Here is a 14043-nt window from a genome sequence, read left to right as displayed (position 1 = left end):
CCATTTAGTGATTATTTTTTTGTCTCTTATTTTATTTGTATTGGTGATACAATGGCAATAATGGGTAAAACAGAAAATTTTGTGAGTCCAAAGCATTACTTTTATACAGGTCAAATGTGTCACTCAGGAACCACAGGCAGAAAGTTGTTTTGGTTTGGTTATGATTTAAGTTACTGAGCCACATATATCAATACCCGCTGAAAGGCGAATGGGCATGTCTTGAGGTATCCCTCTAATGAATTGTTAGGGTACCTGTTTACCTTTCTGAAATCAGGAATGGACTGCCAAAGGGCTCATTTCATGCTGGTGAGGGGGAATAGAAAAACCAGATTAGATGAAGTGAGGGAATAAAAAAGGAGGGAAGTCTTCCACCAATGAGCAGTTCAGATCTTTTGCAGGAGCAACCTCTCCTTCCCCCCAGCAGCCTACTAGGTAAGAAGATTGGGAAGGGGGAGAGACAGAGAAAGAGACGGGAAGACAGAGATGAAAGAGGGTGGCAGAAATTAGGGGGCATAAAAGGGGTAGTCCTACGAACCAGGACCATCTTAAGTATATCCAGCACTGTGGTTCAAAGATCCCTTCAGCGCCACCGCCCCCCGTTTCCCAGAGTTGTCAACCTTTCCCCAAGCCTCTGCGGGGATTGCTCTCCTCCCATGGAGGCTTGGGAAGGAAGCTGCACGCCTGCCAGTCATATGGTTGGCAGGGCACAGCTGGAGTGCATGTAGGGAAAAGAGAGGCTGCCGGCAAAGCCGCACAGCTCCCACACTCGCTGGGACGCCCCTGAGAGGCCAGCGCCCTGGCCCAATGGGCCAGTAAGCCCAATAGGAAAGACGGCTCTGCTGCCAACCACTGTTTTGGGCTCCTGTCCATCACTGGCATGCAGTCCCTGACGGGGTGGTGGTGAAGCATTCCTCATTTATGCTGTAATGATCACTAAACTTTTCTGGAGAGTTCAGTCACCTGTTGTGCAGCATATAGATCTTCCTTTGTGGAGACATTCATTTGAATACTGTCTGCATAATTTTTAAAAAGATTGGCTGGCTCTCTTGCTTTTCAGACCTTTAATTGGGTCTGATTGTAGAAGGGTTTTTGTATTCTGAATAGAAATAAATAGGAGTGATAACCACCTATAATGTACATATTCTAGACAGTCTTGAAACTGGAACGTTATTAAGGCACTCGCTCTGGATCACAAGACGATGTAAATGCATTGGAGTGATAGAGGGTGCCTCTGCAATTTTCACCAGCTTTCCCCTTCCCATTATTCTCCCCCATGTCATATTCCACAATGTTCAAAAGATCCCCCCCCATCATTGGGAGCGGCTTTTCTGGGGCACTGGATGTTCTAGTGTGAGGGAGATGGGGAAAACGTCAGCAAGGGCCGCGTAATAATTTTACAAAAAGCCTTCTTGGCATTAATAAGCCTTTGGGTTATTGCACTCCTGTTAGTAACCACTAGAGGGCATGCAAGGACAAGCAATAGCAAATAAAGCCTCCTTTTTTGACTGGGGAAGGGGAAGGTAACTACTCCCCCTTGTCCTCTACTCTTTCTCTCCCCAAGAGAGGGACTCTCTTTGAACCTCCACAGCTTCCCAGCCTTTCTCTTTCTCTTGGTTCCCCTTCTGCTTTGAGCAGCTGCTAAAGAATATCTCTGCTACCAAGCAGTCTCAAACTGTTCCTGCTTTTGTGTAGCAAAACAGTGTGTCTAAACTGACCCTTTGGCCTCCAGCACATCATAGCTGACCCCATCCTTCCTTTCTGTTCTAGCTGCAGGCGTTGGCTTGCTGAGGTGAGGGGTGTGTTGGCTTAAGGAAGGGGGCAGCTTGCAGCGAGGGAGACCACTAGTGTGGCATGCAAGTTCTTGCAGTACTCTATTGCTTTCCCATTAGTTAAACTAATTAGAACAGGGGTCAGCAAACTTTTTCAGCAGGGGGCTGGTCCACTGTCCCTCAGACCTTGTGGGGAGCCAGACTATATTCTGAAAGGAAAAAAAATGAACGAAATCCTATGCCCCACAAATAACCCAGAGATGCATTTTAAATAAAAGGACACATTCTACTCATGTAAAAACACACTGATTCCTGGACCATCCATGCGCCGGATTGAAAAGGCAATTGGGCCACATCCGGGCCCCCTAGGCCTTAGGTTGCCTACCCCTGAATTAGAAGTTATGACTAATCATTTGGTAACCATGTAATTGAGTGGGTACTAGAACACCACCAGGCGGTCATTATTGTGCTGCAGTCACTTGAAGAGGCAGAAAAATACCATCCTTGCCATTATTTAGTTGTTATTTAGCAACCTCCGAGAGAGGTGTGTCTGGCTAAATAGCAGTCCAATTCAGTGGGGTGGAGCCTTCTTCCTGACAGGGGTGTTGCTGCATCTTACCTGGATGGGGTGGGACAGAACAGTGGTGAGGTTGGTGCTGCGCAAGTGCACCAACAAAGCCAATCAGGTGCTCTGGTTGGTGTGTCGTCGTTCCCCCCATATGTTGGGAGGGTGAGCCACCTCCACCCCCAGGCCCATCCTGGCCTGGCCCCTTTGATGCTTTCTTTTCCAAGACAGTTTTGTCCCGGAGAGCCTTTGTGGAATACTGCTCTTAACCAGGGCTTGGTGGCTGCTGCAACAGCAGCTCCTCCTCCTCAAACGATTTGATCTAAGCTTTTAGTTTTTTTAAAGTTAGCTTGTATTCTATGGCTTTCTGGACTGGGAGTTATAATATGTGTTCTGCTTTAATAATTATGAGTTGAAGTGTTGCATGATTATCTTCCAAGCGGTACTGGTTGGGAATATTTACATCCCCGGGGATGTCTGATAATTCTCTTGCATATATGCACAATGCACACACAATGTAAGCTGATTTGGCTGTGACCTTTCTCTCAGCATGATAGCGGTGTTAGTAAAGGCAAATCCCACTTGAGTAAGGAATAAAGAGTGCCCATTTTAATCAAGGGTAACACCAGGGTTGCAGGTGACAAACTATACATACTTTGAAAAACAAACCTGAGGGTGTTCCAGTTCTTTAATATTGTTATCAGCACAAGTAGTGAGGTGTTAAAACCAGTCATGATGTACAAATATTAATCTCATAGTTGCTTCTGATAGGAAATTTGTAAAGTGGTATGGCTCAGTAATAAAAGATGCATTTCAGAGCATGCTTTTACCGAAATCTCAGTCTTTTTATTTTTACTACTGCCATTTATTTTAAAGAGATAAGGTGTGTTTGAAACACACATGGGCCACTTGTAATCGAGGCAGAAATATGTTATGGCAAAATAAGGGGGGGACCCTCAAACTTTACTTTGAAAAGCATTACTGTATGTATATTTAACAAACTTCACTTTAGCTTCCCAATTTTCCACAGACCGGTTTAAAAATAAACCCCTCCCCCAGCAACACTATAACAAGATGGAATTATTATCAGTATTTTAATATGAAACTTTTGGTGCCCCATAGAGTCTAGCATCTGTTTCTTCCTTTTTTTCTGGAAATAGAATGCATTTTAAAAAGCAAGTTATTTCATATATGAAGTATGTTGTGTTTGTTAAAATAGAACTGTGAGACTAAACATGAGAAATACAAACTTCACCCACTTAAATGAATGAAGAATGGCAGAAAATCTCTTGTGCCTTAAGAGGGCAACTGTTCTAGCAAGTCATTGCAGGTCAGGGATAATGCAGCTTGGAAATTGTAGCATAAATAGTTCCTTAGGACTAATCTCTTGACCACCCTGATGTTGTCTTGCCTCTTACTTGGAAAGTAGAGTTGACTTACTACAGAGTTGGTGACCTGCGGATGCTACTGGATAATGTTATTGCTCTCAGGATTGCCTGTACTATTGTGAGTTCAGACAAAATGGTAAAGCAAGAAATTATTTAATACACTACAAAACATTACTAAAGGTTCCTCTACCACCACACACATACTAAAGAAAGGAATTAAATCTACAAACAGGATCTGGCTGTATGGAGTTGTATAACAAAAAATCATGATGCATATATGTGAGCACCCATAATTAAAAATGCAACATGCAACATTACACCACTTAGAAATGAGTGTATATTATTATTATTATTATACCCCGTCCATTATACCCCAGCCACACTGGGCGGCTCACAGCATATATCAAAACATACTAAAACATCAAACATTAAAAACATCCTGATACAGGTTGCCTGTCTTCTAAAAGTCAGATAGTTATTTATTTCCTTGACATCTGAAGGGAGGGTGTTCCACAGGGAGGAAGTGACTACCGATAAGGCCCTCTGTCTGTAAAGCTGTTTATAAATGGTTCAAACAAATAAATCTGTTTTGGGCCACAAAAATAATAAGGATGCCCTCAGTTTGCTTTGAACTGCATAGGGAATTAATGGCTCAAACTATTTCATTGTAAGAACATAAGTGATGGACCACACCAAAAGCTCAGTCTAGTCCAGCATTCTGTTTCCTACAGTGGCCACCTAGATGCCTCTGGAAAGCGCTCAGGAAGGGCCTGAGGGCAATAGACCCTTCCCACAGTTTCTTGCCACTGGTATGGAGTCATAGAGTGCCTCTGAATCCTCAGCTTCCATGTGGCCTTCCTGTCTAGACTCCAGTAATGGCTTTGCCTTCCAAGAGTCTAATCCTCTCTGATGGGAGCTAGTGAACATTACTGTATCTTGTGGCAGTGAGTTCCATCTGTTGCGGAATTATTTCCTTTTGTCTGTCTTCATTCTCTCGCTGATCATTTTCTTTTGATGACCCTGAGGGTATAGTATGATGGCAGAGGAAGAAAGGCATCATTTTAGAAACCTCTGTCATGCATCCACTTAAATTGCCTTTTCTAAAAATAAAAAGTCCCCTATGCATAACTATTTCCTTGTAGGGAAGATGCTCCCAGCCCCTGATCATTTCGTTGTCTCTTCATTTTTAAGCTGGAGATGCCAGGGATTGAACCCAGACCTTCCACAAGCAGAGCGTGGGCTCCACTACCAATCCTGATGAAAATATAAACATCAAGCTTTTTAAAAGAGCCCATGTCTTGCATCAGCTTAGTGACCTTGTCAAGAAGGTTAAACTATTTCTGTTTCCCCCCTGATAATTTCAATAAACTTTGCAGAGGTACAAGATGAAAACTATTGGAGATTAAAAACTATGGTTTTGTGAAATTCTTTTTTTTAAAATAAATTTTTATTAATTTACATCAAAAGAAAAAACAAACAAAAAACATATTAGTTTCACATCAAAATTTCACAACATATTCCTTTTCAGGACTTCCTCCAGCTTATCCGCAAATCATCCGTAGTTATAATTTAAGTTGCGCATTTCTTAATTTTGTATTGACATTGTTTATATCTTTCTTTCTATTCCCTTTAGACAATATTTTTTAGTCTTTCACAGTGCTTCTTTAAATCCCGTTAGCGTTATCTGTCCCTCACTTATATGTTCCAGATATTCCACAAATTTCCGGTTTTGTGAAATTCATGTATAAGTTTACACCAAGAATTCTTAATTCAGCACTAAAACAGCAGTAAATTCATGGTTATATAAATAGTGAACAATGCAAATTCTATGCTGTTTTCTTGGGAGGGGGTTAAAGTTTTATATAAGCATTGCCCAGAGGTGTTTGATGGCTAAAAAGAGGAAAGGGACTGAATATTATTAAGTAGTCCTGCCAGAGCAACCTATCTAATTGCTGGAGCCTTTAACAGACCCCACTTTGATTTGCAAATGTATCTATCTAACTATGGGAGGCTAGCAGCGATTGTGGGTGTCTAGCATTCCTTTCATAAGAAAAACATTGGATTATGTTCTTATCTGAAGGTGGAAATATATTGAGAGATTGGCATTGACTATCAGCACAAAAACAACTATGTCAGACAGCACAAAAGTGCAAGACATCACAAACCAAGCAACAACAAAGCTCCTCCAATGTACCAGCACATAAGACCAGCTAAATATAAAACATAACAAAGGATTATGAGTACAATATGGGTGGTTCCTCTGAGCGTCTATGCATAGACCATTTTGTGTGAATGTCTTGTTCATGTACTCTTTGCTTGTAGGGATGCCCTTTGCTCTGCTATTCATCCCAGTTTTGTTTATAAGCAATGTAGTTTAAGTTTGTCTCATTCCAGCATTTGCATTTATTTATTGTTGTGGGGTGTTTGCACGCGATCAGAGGTTGCAACTTTGTTTATTTTTGTGTAGACAGATCTATTAATATTTATTGGAGTGTAATTTTAAAACAATAGTTTTCATCTGAATACTTACGATTCTGCCGTTAGATATGTGTGGATAAGTCTGACTTCCCTCAGCATTTGCACTTATTTTTAACAAACTTAAGAATCCCATTTCTATCCCATTGTTAGTATTCAAATAAGTTAAGTAAGAGCAAACATTCCTAGATATATTTTATATTTTGCTGCTTGAAATATTGACCCTTAGGCCAGTTACTTTAATGGCTATCACCTCCTTTGGTTCCTTAATTAGATTTTACTAGAACTTTTCACATTTCTTACTACAGTTTGGCATTCTTAATGGAGTCAAGTGTGTGTGTGTGTGTGTGTGTGTGTGTGTGTGTGTGTGTGTGTTTAGCCTGAAGTGACATTTATACACTCCTTAATTAACATCTAAGGAAAAGTGCTGAATATATGGAGGGGGAGTTTTAAAAAATGTACTAATTGGGAATACATTAATTATATAGTAGTTTTAGGACTCCAGCATGGTATTCAATAACACAGAACAAAAATAGTTTAGCCAAAGAAAGATCATCAAGATTCAGGAGAAAATCTGGTCCTTTCATTTGACATAATATTGCTTATAGTATGCAATTTAAAACTGTGTTAATGACATGCTTAATACATATAGCGCTTACAATGGACTGTACAGACCACAGATAGCAAGCAAAGTTCAGGCATTCAAGCTCTTGTGACTGTAATTATGTAAGGCAGAAGAGTGGGCTCACCCTGTATGTTGCACTTCACACTAAGCCAAACCATGACTTAGCATGAATGAATGCTCCTTGAGGTGAAATAATGACTTCTGATCTCCCCTGGTTCTCATTCTGCTTTTGCACTGCCATGAACTAAGCCATGGTTTTTCTTGCTCTAGGCAAACCATGAGCTGTCAGCCCAAGAAGAAACCTAGATTACAGCTCATAGTTTGTCCCGGAGCAAGACAAACCATTTGGATAACATGCTAAGCCCAAACCATGGCTTAGTTCAGAGCAGCACAGCAGCAGGAAGACATGGTGAAGAGGCTCCACAGTAGCAGTGTCTTCTCTGGGAACTCATACATTCACATTAAGCCATAGTTTGTCTTACCATTATGTGCAAAACAGCTTTTGCCATTGGTTAAACTAAAGTAATACTAATTTTTAAATTTTGGCAAAAGCCATGATTAAATCAATTTTTGGAAATATCTCCAAATAAGATATATATATCTGGTCAGTCCGATCTATAGAAGGTATGAAGCCATAGGACTTCAGGCAACATGAATGAGTTCAATTTGCGATTTTTATTATTATTCTAATAATTTGTTTTTGCAGCAAGAAAAAATAGGTGCTGCAAGGGGAAATCTCTTTAATCCTAATGAAAGTGAAGTAATTATGCTTTTAGGACATGTAGTAATATAATGACTGTGAGTTTTGTAATATGCTTGAAACTTGTTATATCCAGTTTATGTATCACTTTAGGGCAAAAAATAAATTGCTACATACGAAAAGAGTGTAGAACTGTTGGGAACATCATTTGTGATGTGAACAAAATTATAAAGAAAGACTCATGCATCTGAATGAGTCAAAAGTTGGAAGTGGCTAATGATCTGACTTACGGGTCAAAGAATATTTTGAGGAAATAGTTTTATTGACAGGAGGTAGGTGTTTTACATATGTGAAAAACAGACTGGTAAGAACTAACCTTGGCTACCATTTATTGTAAGTGAGAAAAGAGTTTAACCATGAGACTTGGTTCAGAAAATACAGTAAGCCAAATGCTAACACGGGTTTGGCTTTTCTGCAGAAGAGCCTGTATTACTATTATCATTTAAAACCCACATAAATAGTAAATACAGGCTCATATGGGGAAATATTTTTATGAGGATGACATCTTGTGGATACTGCAGAAAACTTGCATGTGTGAACTGTGTTGAGACTATCACAGGGATGGCCCAAATTCATTCTTTCTTTCTTTCTTTCTTTCTTTCTTTCTTTCTTTCTTTCTTTCTTTTAAAAAGGAAATTCTAAGATTAAGGAAATGGTTTGTGTTTAAGAGGTACCCAATGTAAATGTACCAGGAAGGTTTTTGGGTTTTATTCTCAATTGTTTGCAATTGTGCAGCGTTGTGTTGGTCTGCTGAATCATATGTACATATTCAAAACATACATGAAGCAATTACTTTGTTTTCTCAGTTAGAAAGTTAAATAAACTGCAAGATTGATGGCTGCTAGAAAGCATACCACTTTGAACAATTTGGGCAACTCTGTCGAGTACATTAAACATTTTCCATTTGAAATGGTAAACATTGAATGAAAATCAATTCTGCAGTGAAGGCCACAAGTAGCATTTCCAAAACATCTTAATGTGTTTTTATTTTCCCCAGGTGCTGCCAAATCCAGTCCTGCTTCAAAACCGGGCTCTACACCGTCTCGTCCATCATCAGCAAAAAAGACACCACCAAGCAGCTCAGCATCCAAATCTGATAAAGATTTGGAGACACAAGTCATACAGCTCAGCGAACAGGTAACTTGCTTAAGCCACCAAATGGGAAGCTACCATTTGCCCCAGTGTTTTAGTGACATTTCCTAGGTTTCCAAACAAGGTGATGTGTGTCTTTCCTGATAGCTTTGTGCTGCTAAATGAGTTCTAACAGCATCAAACTTGGCAAGTGCAGCAGAGTTGTCCAGCTCTAGCCCAGCTGTCACGGAAAAATGCCTTAATGGGAAAAGGGAAACAATATGTCTTGCTTCTTTCCTTCCTTACTCACATTTATGTCCATGTTGACCCTCTAGAAGTTCATATTTCCTTGCCTGGAATATCAGTTGTGAAAAGAAATACTTACAAGTGCATATAGCACTAGTTTAAACACTATCTTAAATGTTTCTTAAGGGTACTGGTGATTAATTGAGAGATAGACACTTGTTTTTCAGAGTGTAAGAGTATAAATTCAATTCTATTTGTGTTGATGGTATGTAAGTATGCAGTGTCCCTAACAATTGTGCAGACTGACAAATGCAGCATATCCAGTGTTAAGAACTGCTGTGTTTTTGCAGGTACATTCATTAAAACTTGCACTTGAAGGTGTGGAGAAGGAAAGGGATTTCTATTTTGGAAAGCTAAGGGAGATCGAGCTTCTCTGTCAAGAACATGGGCAGGAAAATAATGACCTTGTCCAGCGGCTAATGGAAGTTCTGTATGCTTCAGAAGAACACGTAAGTCCAAGGCAATCACTTGCATTTTTCATTACATGAGGAGTGTAGAAGATGTGAGCCACTCATGTGTCCACTGCCGCATTTCCCTGTCCACTTTTTATGTGCCTGACTGCCATTGTTGGGTAAGCCTTGTATGGGGTGGGGAAGTACTCACAAGCCACTAGATATACTCTGGACTTATACGTGCCATCAGAGGGGTACCACATTCATGGAAATCATTAACTGAGTGTGTTCATATCTGTGCAGTGCAGCAGTTTATCCATCCTTCAGCAAGCACAAGCATGCTCAAGAATAATTAGGGGTAAAGTGACCAGGAAAATACTGTGCAAACTGACCCTCTGGTATCAAGAGCTTGGAGAGGTGTCAACATCTTGTGCTAGTATTACCGAGATGACTCCTTTCCAGGAACATTCTGGGTGTATTCCAAACACTTTAACTGTAAGCTTCTGCTTTATATCTTAATTCCTTCAATCAGCTGTGGAAGTGGATTCATTGATTCCGATGATCCTTAAAACAGTAGCACATCTAGTTAAAGAAGACAGCTTCGTTTAGCTATGTTAAGCAAGTAAAGCAGCATTTTGCCGTGTCCCTCTTTCTGTGCAGTCTACCTCCTGTTCTTAACTGCGTGTGTGACCATGTCTGGAGATGATAAGCAGGTTGCATTCACAAGTCATGAAAATGTGCAGGTGCAGCCTGAGACAGAGTAGTTCTCGAAGCCTCTTTTGGATTAACAGATAGATGGTTAGATGTCTAGAACACAAAAGGGCACAGCACCCATGTGTGAAGACTTTCTATAGATTCAGCAGAGCTCTGTGTTTCTACCTCACCCAGCAAATCTTCCTGCCTGTGTACAGGCCTCCAGTTGGTCTTCTGTGAGTTCTTTTCATATCTATAACAGCTTGCACTGAGTGGAAGCTGAATGGAAGGGAAGATCTGATTGGGATAAGAGAGCTGTGCCCAGACCACCCATTCATTCTAAGAGCCTTCTGCATGTGTATTGGCAGAGGAATGGTGCATCCAGTGCCAGATTTACGTATAAGCTAAACAAGCTATAACTTAGGGCCCCACTCTCTTGGGGGCCCCACAAATTTTTAAAGGGGAAAAAACTGGATGTACATTTCCAAAATATAAGATAAAAAACAAATAAAATAAAGCCTACATACAGCAGTAGTGTTTTGTGTTGTGCAGGCTCCTATGATGGGCCCCACAAATTGTTATTTGCACATTTGTTGTGTGCAAATGGCTTTAAATACCTATTAGGTCCATAAATTACTATATAGTGTTTATTCAACACAAGAAACAGCAACAATTTGTTGTTGACAAAGGACAGCTGGACATATAAAGGGCCCCATTCTCTTCAGTAGCTTAGGGCCTCATCAAACCTAAATCCGGCTCTGTGCATCCTGTAATATTGCTACTTGTGTTTTACTTGAGTTCCAGAGCAAGGTTCACCCATGTGCACCACAACCCAGGTTCTTCTTTATTGAAACCTGTGTAAAACTATCTCAGGCATAGGCAAACTCAGCCCTCCAGATGTTTTGGGACTACAACTCCCATCATCCCTAGCTAACAGGACCAGTGGTCATGGATGATGGGAGTTGTAGTCCCAAAACCTCTGGAGGGCCGGGTTTGCCTATGCCTGAACTATCTTTACCCTAGTGAGGGGGAGTACAGAGGTGTTCTTTAACTTTGCATATTCTTCTCCTAGTTGCAAGCATGCCAGTCTTTGAGCTAAATACCCAAATGTAAATGGTCTGAAATGCCACAAGCAGGAAGTGGATTTTTCGTTGGATAAAGTGCTTTAAATCTTTTACAAGGATATAATTTTGTCTCTGTATACAACCCTCAGTTCTCTTAAGCTTCAAAAACAAGTACTGCCAATTTGGAAAAATGCATTCACTTAAATGAAAATGTCCCATTGTGTGTATGGGTTGGTGGTGGTGGTTGTTTAAATAGCATCTCATCCCTATTCATATTCTGCAGATGTACCACATCAATGAAAAAACATTATCAATTATTTTTTCTTTTTCAAAACACACTTCTGTTTCATCTATCTGGATTGGAGAAAAGGTTATTGCATAATGATTGAGCACAATCTTTGCATGCAGAAGGATCTGGTTTAATCCACAACATCTCCATCTATCAGAAGTTGTTTGTTACCCCTCTGGGCTGTTCCTTTAGTGCTATTTAAAAAAAGAAGCTGATAATTTTTTTTAATGGTTATGTGATCTGGCCTTTCTCAGATAGTGCAACCAGTAGGGGGATGCCATATAAGCAATCAGATTTGTTATTTGAGATTGTAACAAAGCCCATTCAAGGTGTGGGGCAGGTAGGATTTGAATGTTGGTGTTTTATAAAGGGCAACACATCAACTTGCATTTAATGAAATAAAGGTGTAGATTTCTGGTTCGGCCACTGTGCCTCAGCACTGTAACCTTCTCCACAGCTACATATTTGGAATTTAAAGGCTATTGAAACTTTAGTAATTATCTTCTTTCCCATACATAGTCCTGGGGTCTGCATTAAATCAATAATTGAATAATGCTGATATTTTCTGGTTTTAATAATCCTTTGGTTCATTTAAATATACATTTAATATCCACCATTTTTAGCAGACAAGGCGGGGGTGGTAAATCTCATTTTGGTATTTTCAGTATATTGTTGACTTGGCTAAGGCTTCACACACACTCATTCAATGGTTGTGATTTTTTGCCCAACACACAGGACAGCCACACAGATGAACATGAAGCTGAGGACCAGGTTCATGAACAGCCCCAGCAGCAGGAAGAATACTGAAAAAGCCTGGCACATTTGCTACTTTTTAATTTTGTGTGGGAACTTATCTTCTGAAGAATGGAACGTGTGTGGCCTCAGACTTGAAACCAATCACTCTCAGTCTGCCATTAACATAAATGTACCATAGTGAGTGTCAGCCAGCAGCTGCATTCTGTACCCATCCTTTGCCAACATGTGTTTGCAGAAGTCTCCTTTCAGGATATGCACCTGAGAAGGTCTCCGGGCTCGGTCCCCATTTTCTACCAATGCAACTTCAAATATTTGGCTGCTTGAGATTTGTTCAGCTTTTAAAAATATATATATATATAAAATATATATTTATTTTTTTTCCTTTTGTCTTAAGTATGATACATTTGTAATTTGTTCAAAACTATTTATATGGGCATCTCTTATGACAAAAAGTACTGTTCCGTTCGATTTCTCCAATTTTGTGGTAATTTTGGCCTTTAACAGGGCATAAATTTGGTCAGACTGTGCAAAGGAGAGGAAACTATTGAAACCACACTCAAATTATACTGGTCCCCATCTTTTATCACAACACACAAGCGAGCAACTTTTTCCTTTTTTTATTTTAAAAAAGCAGAACTGTAACCCTCCTGATGTTGTACACCAAAGCATGTTAGAAATCTACACAGTATATGTTTTATTTCGGAATATGCATACATGCCTGCCTAATTCTTACACTGAGAGCTCTGTGACACTTTCTTTCTACTGTAAATGTTCTTTCCCCCCCAATTCCATATTCAGTGTCTTGTTGATTCAAGCATTCATGAAACTTTCACCACTGTAGCTGCACCTGCAGATTTCACTTGACTACAAACTTCCACTGCTGGAAACGGCAATTATGTGAATCAACCACTTTCCTCTTACTCATGTGTACATGAAATTGGGGGGAATTTTTTTTTATTATTGTAGGATTGGACATGCCAAAACATGAAGTCTTTATAGTCTTCTTTGAAATGTATTGTTCATTGAGCACCTCTTTTCCATACAGATGCTAGTGCCACTTTTCAGGCTTAGCCTGGGAAGTAAAGATACATTACCCCGAGACGCAAAACAGGAATGGTTCTGTGGTCTGCGACTCCTGAAAGCATTGGCAGAATGCAGGAACAAAGTGTTAGTTTACAGAATTGTTTCATTGCCACCGGTTTTAATATTACCTTTATTTATCTTGCAGTTAGATGGTGACATTTTGTAGTAGAAAAATAGCAAACCACGTATTAAAACATTCCTTATTTCCTAAACTTAAATTGCACATTTTCTTAGTCCAGTTGTAGGTTTATTTGTTTTTATTTATTTGTGTGTGTGGGGGGGGGGTTCCCTTGCTACTTCATTCCTCATCCTCAGTTTGATATTTGACTGGTTATTTGGCTAGGCAAGTACAGCAACAGAAATCTAATGGAATATCAATCTGCAGGCTACAAATACTGAAGGTGTCCATGTAGCCTTATGAACTCCAGAAGATGAGCGCCGCACCCCATAGTCGCCTTTGACTGTACTTAACCATCCAGGGTTCCTTTATCTTTACCTTTTCACTGATTCAAACAAGAAGCTCTCACATCTTTAAATTGCTCCTTTTTTGCAGTAAAGTGACTCATATGTAGTCATTCAGCTCAGGCAGCATGTATAATACGGTTAAACACTCGAAGAAATGTTTGCATCTCCTTAGATTAACCCCTTTAGCTCAACAGAGCTGTAATCAATCTCTTCATATTGGAAATATTTACATCTTGCCCCCCTCATCCCTTTCAACTTTATCACCATGAAAATCAATGTGCCCCCCTTTTTAACCCTACCCTTTCTTAATTGTTCAAAGTGATTTGGTTTCACTTAAAGGCT

The 14043-nt window shown here is 39.9% G+C and overlaps 1 protein-coding gene across 3 annotated transcripts in view; it reads left to right on the top strand.

The window, feature by feature from the left end:
• Nucleotides 1-13108, top strand: part of MAPRE2 (microtubule associated protein RP/EB family member 2) — a 90320-nt gene extending 77212 nt beyond the window's left edge. For all 3 annotated transcript variants that reach the window (XM_083748001.1, XM_083748000.1, XM_083748002.1), the window contains 3 exons: nucleotides 8580-8719; nucleotides 9250-9408; nucleotides 12133-13108. In XM_083748001.1, coding sequence (XP_083604127.1) covers nucleotides 8580-8719; nucleotides 9250-9408; nucleotides 12133-12204 — 371 coding nt within the window. In that variant the 3' untranslated portion in view covers nucleotides 12205-13108. The remainder of the gene's footprint in view (nucleotides 1-8579; nucleotides 8720-9249; nucleotides 9409-12132) is intronic.
• The last annotated feature ends 935 nt before the right edge of the window (nucleotides 13109-14043 follow it).

Source organism: Podarcis gaigeae (genome assembly GCF_964106915.1).
Source record: "Podarcis gaigeae genome assembly, chromosome: 7".
Taxonomy (NCBI): domain Eukaryota; kingdom Metazoa; phylum Chordata; class Lepidosauria; order Squamata; family Lacertidae; genus Podarcis; species Podarcis gaigeae.
This window is presented reverse-complemented; position numbering and strand designations above follow the sequence as displayed.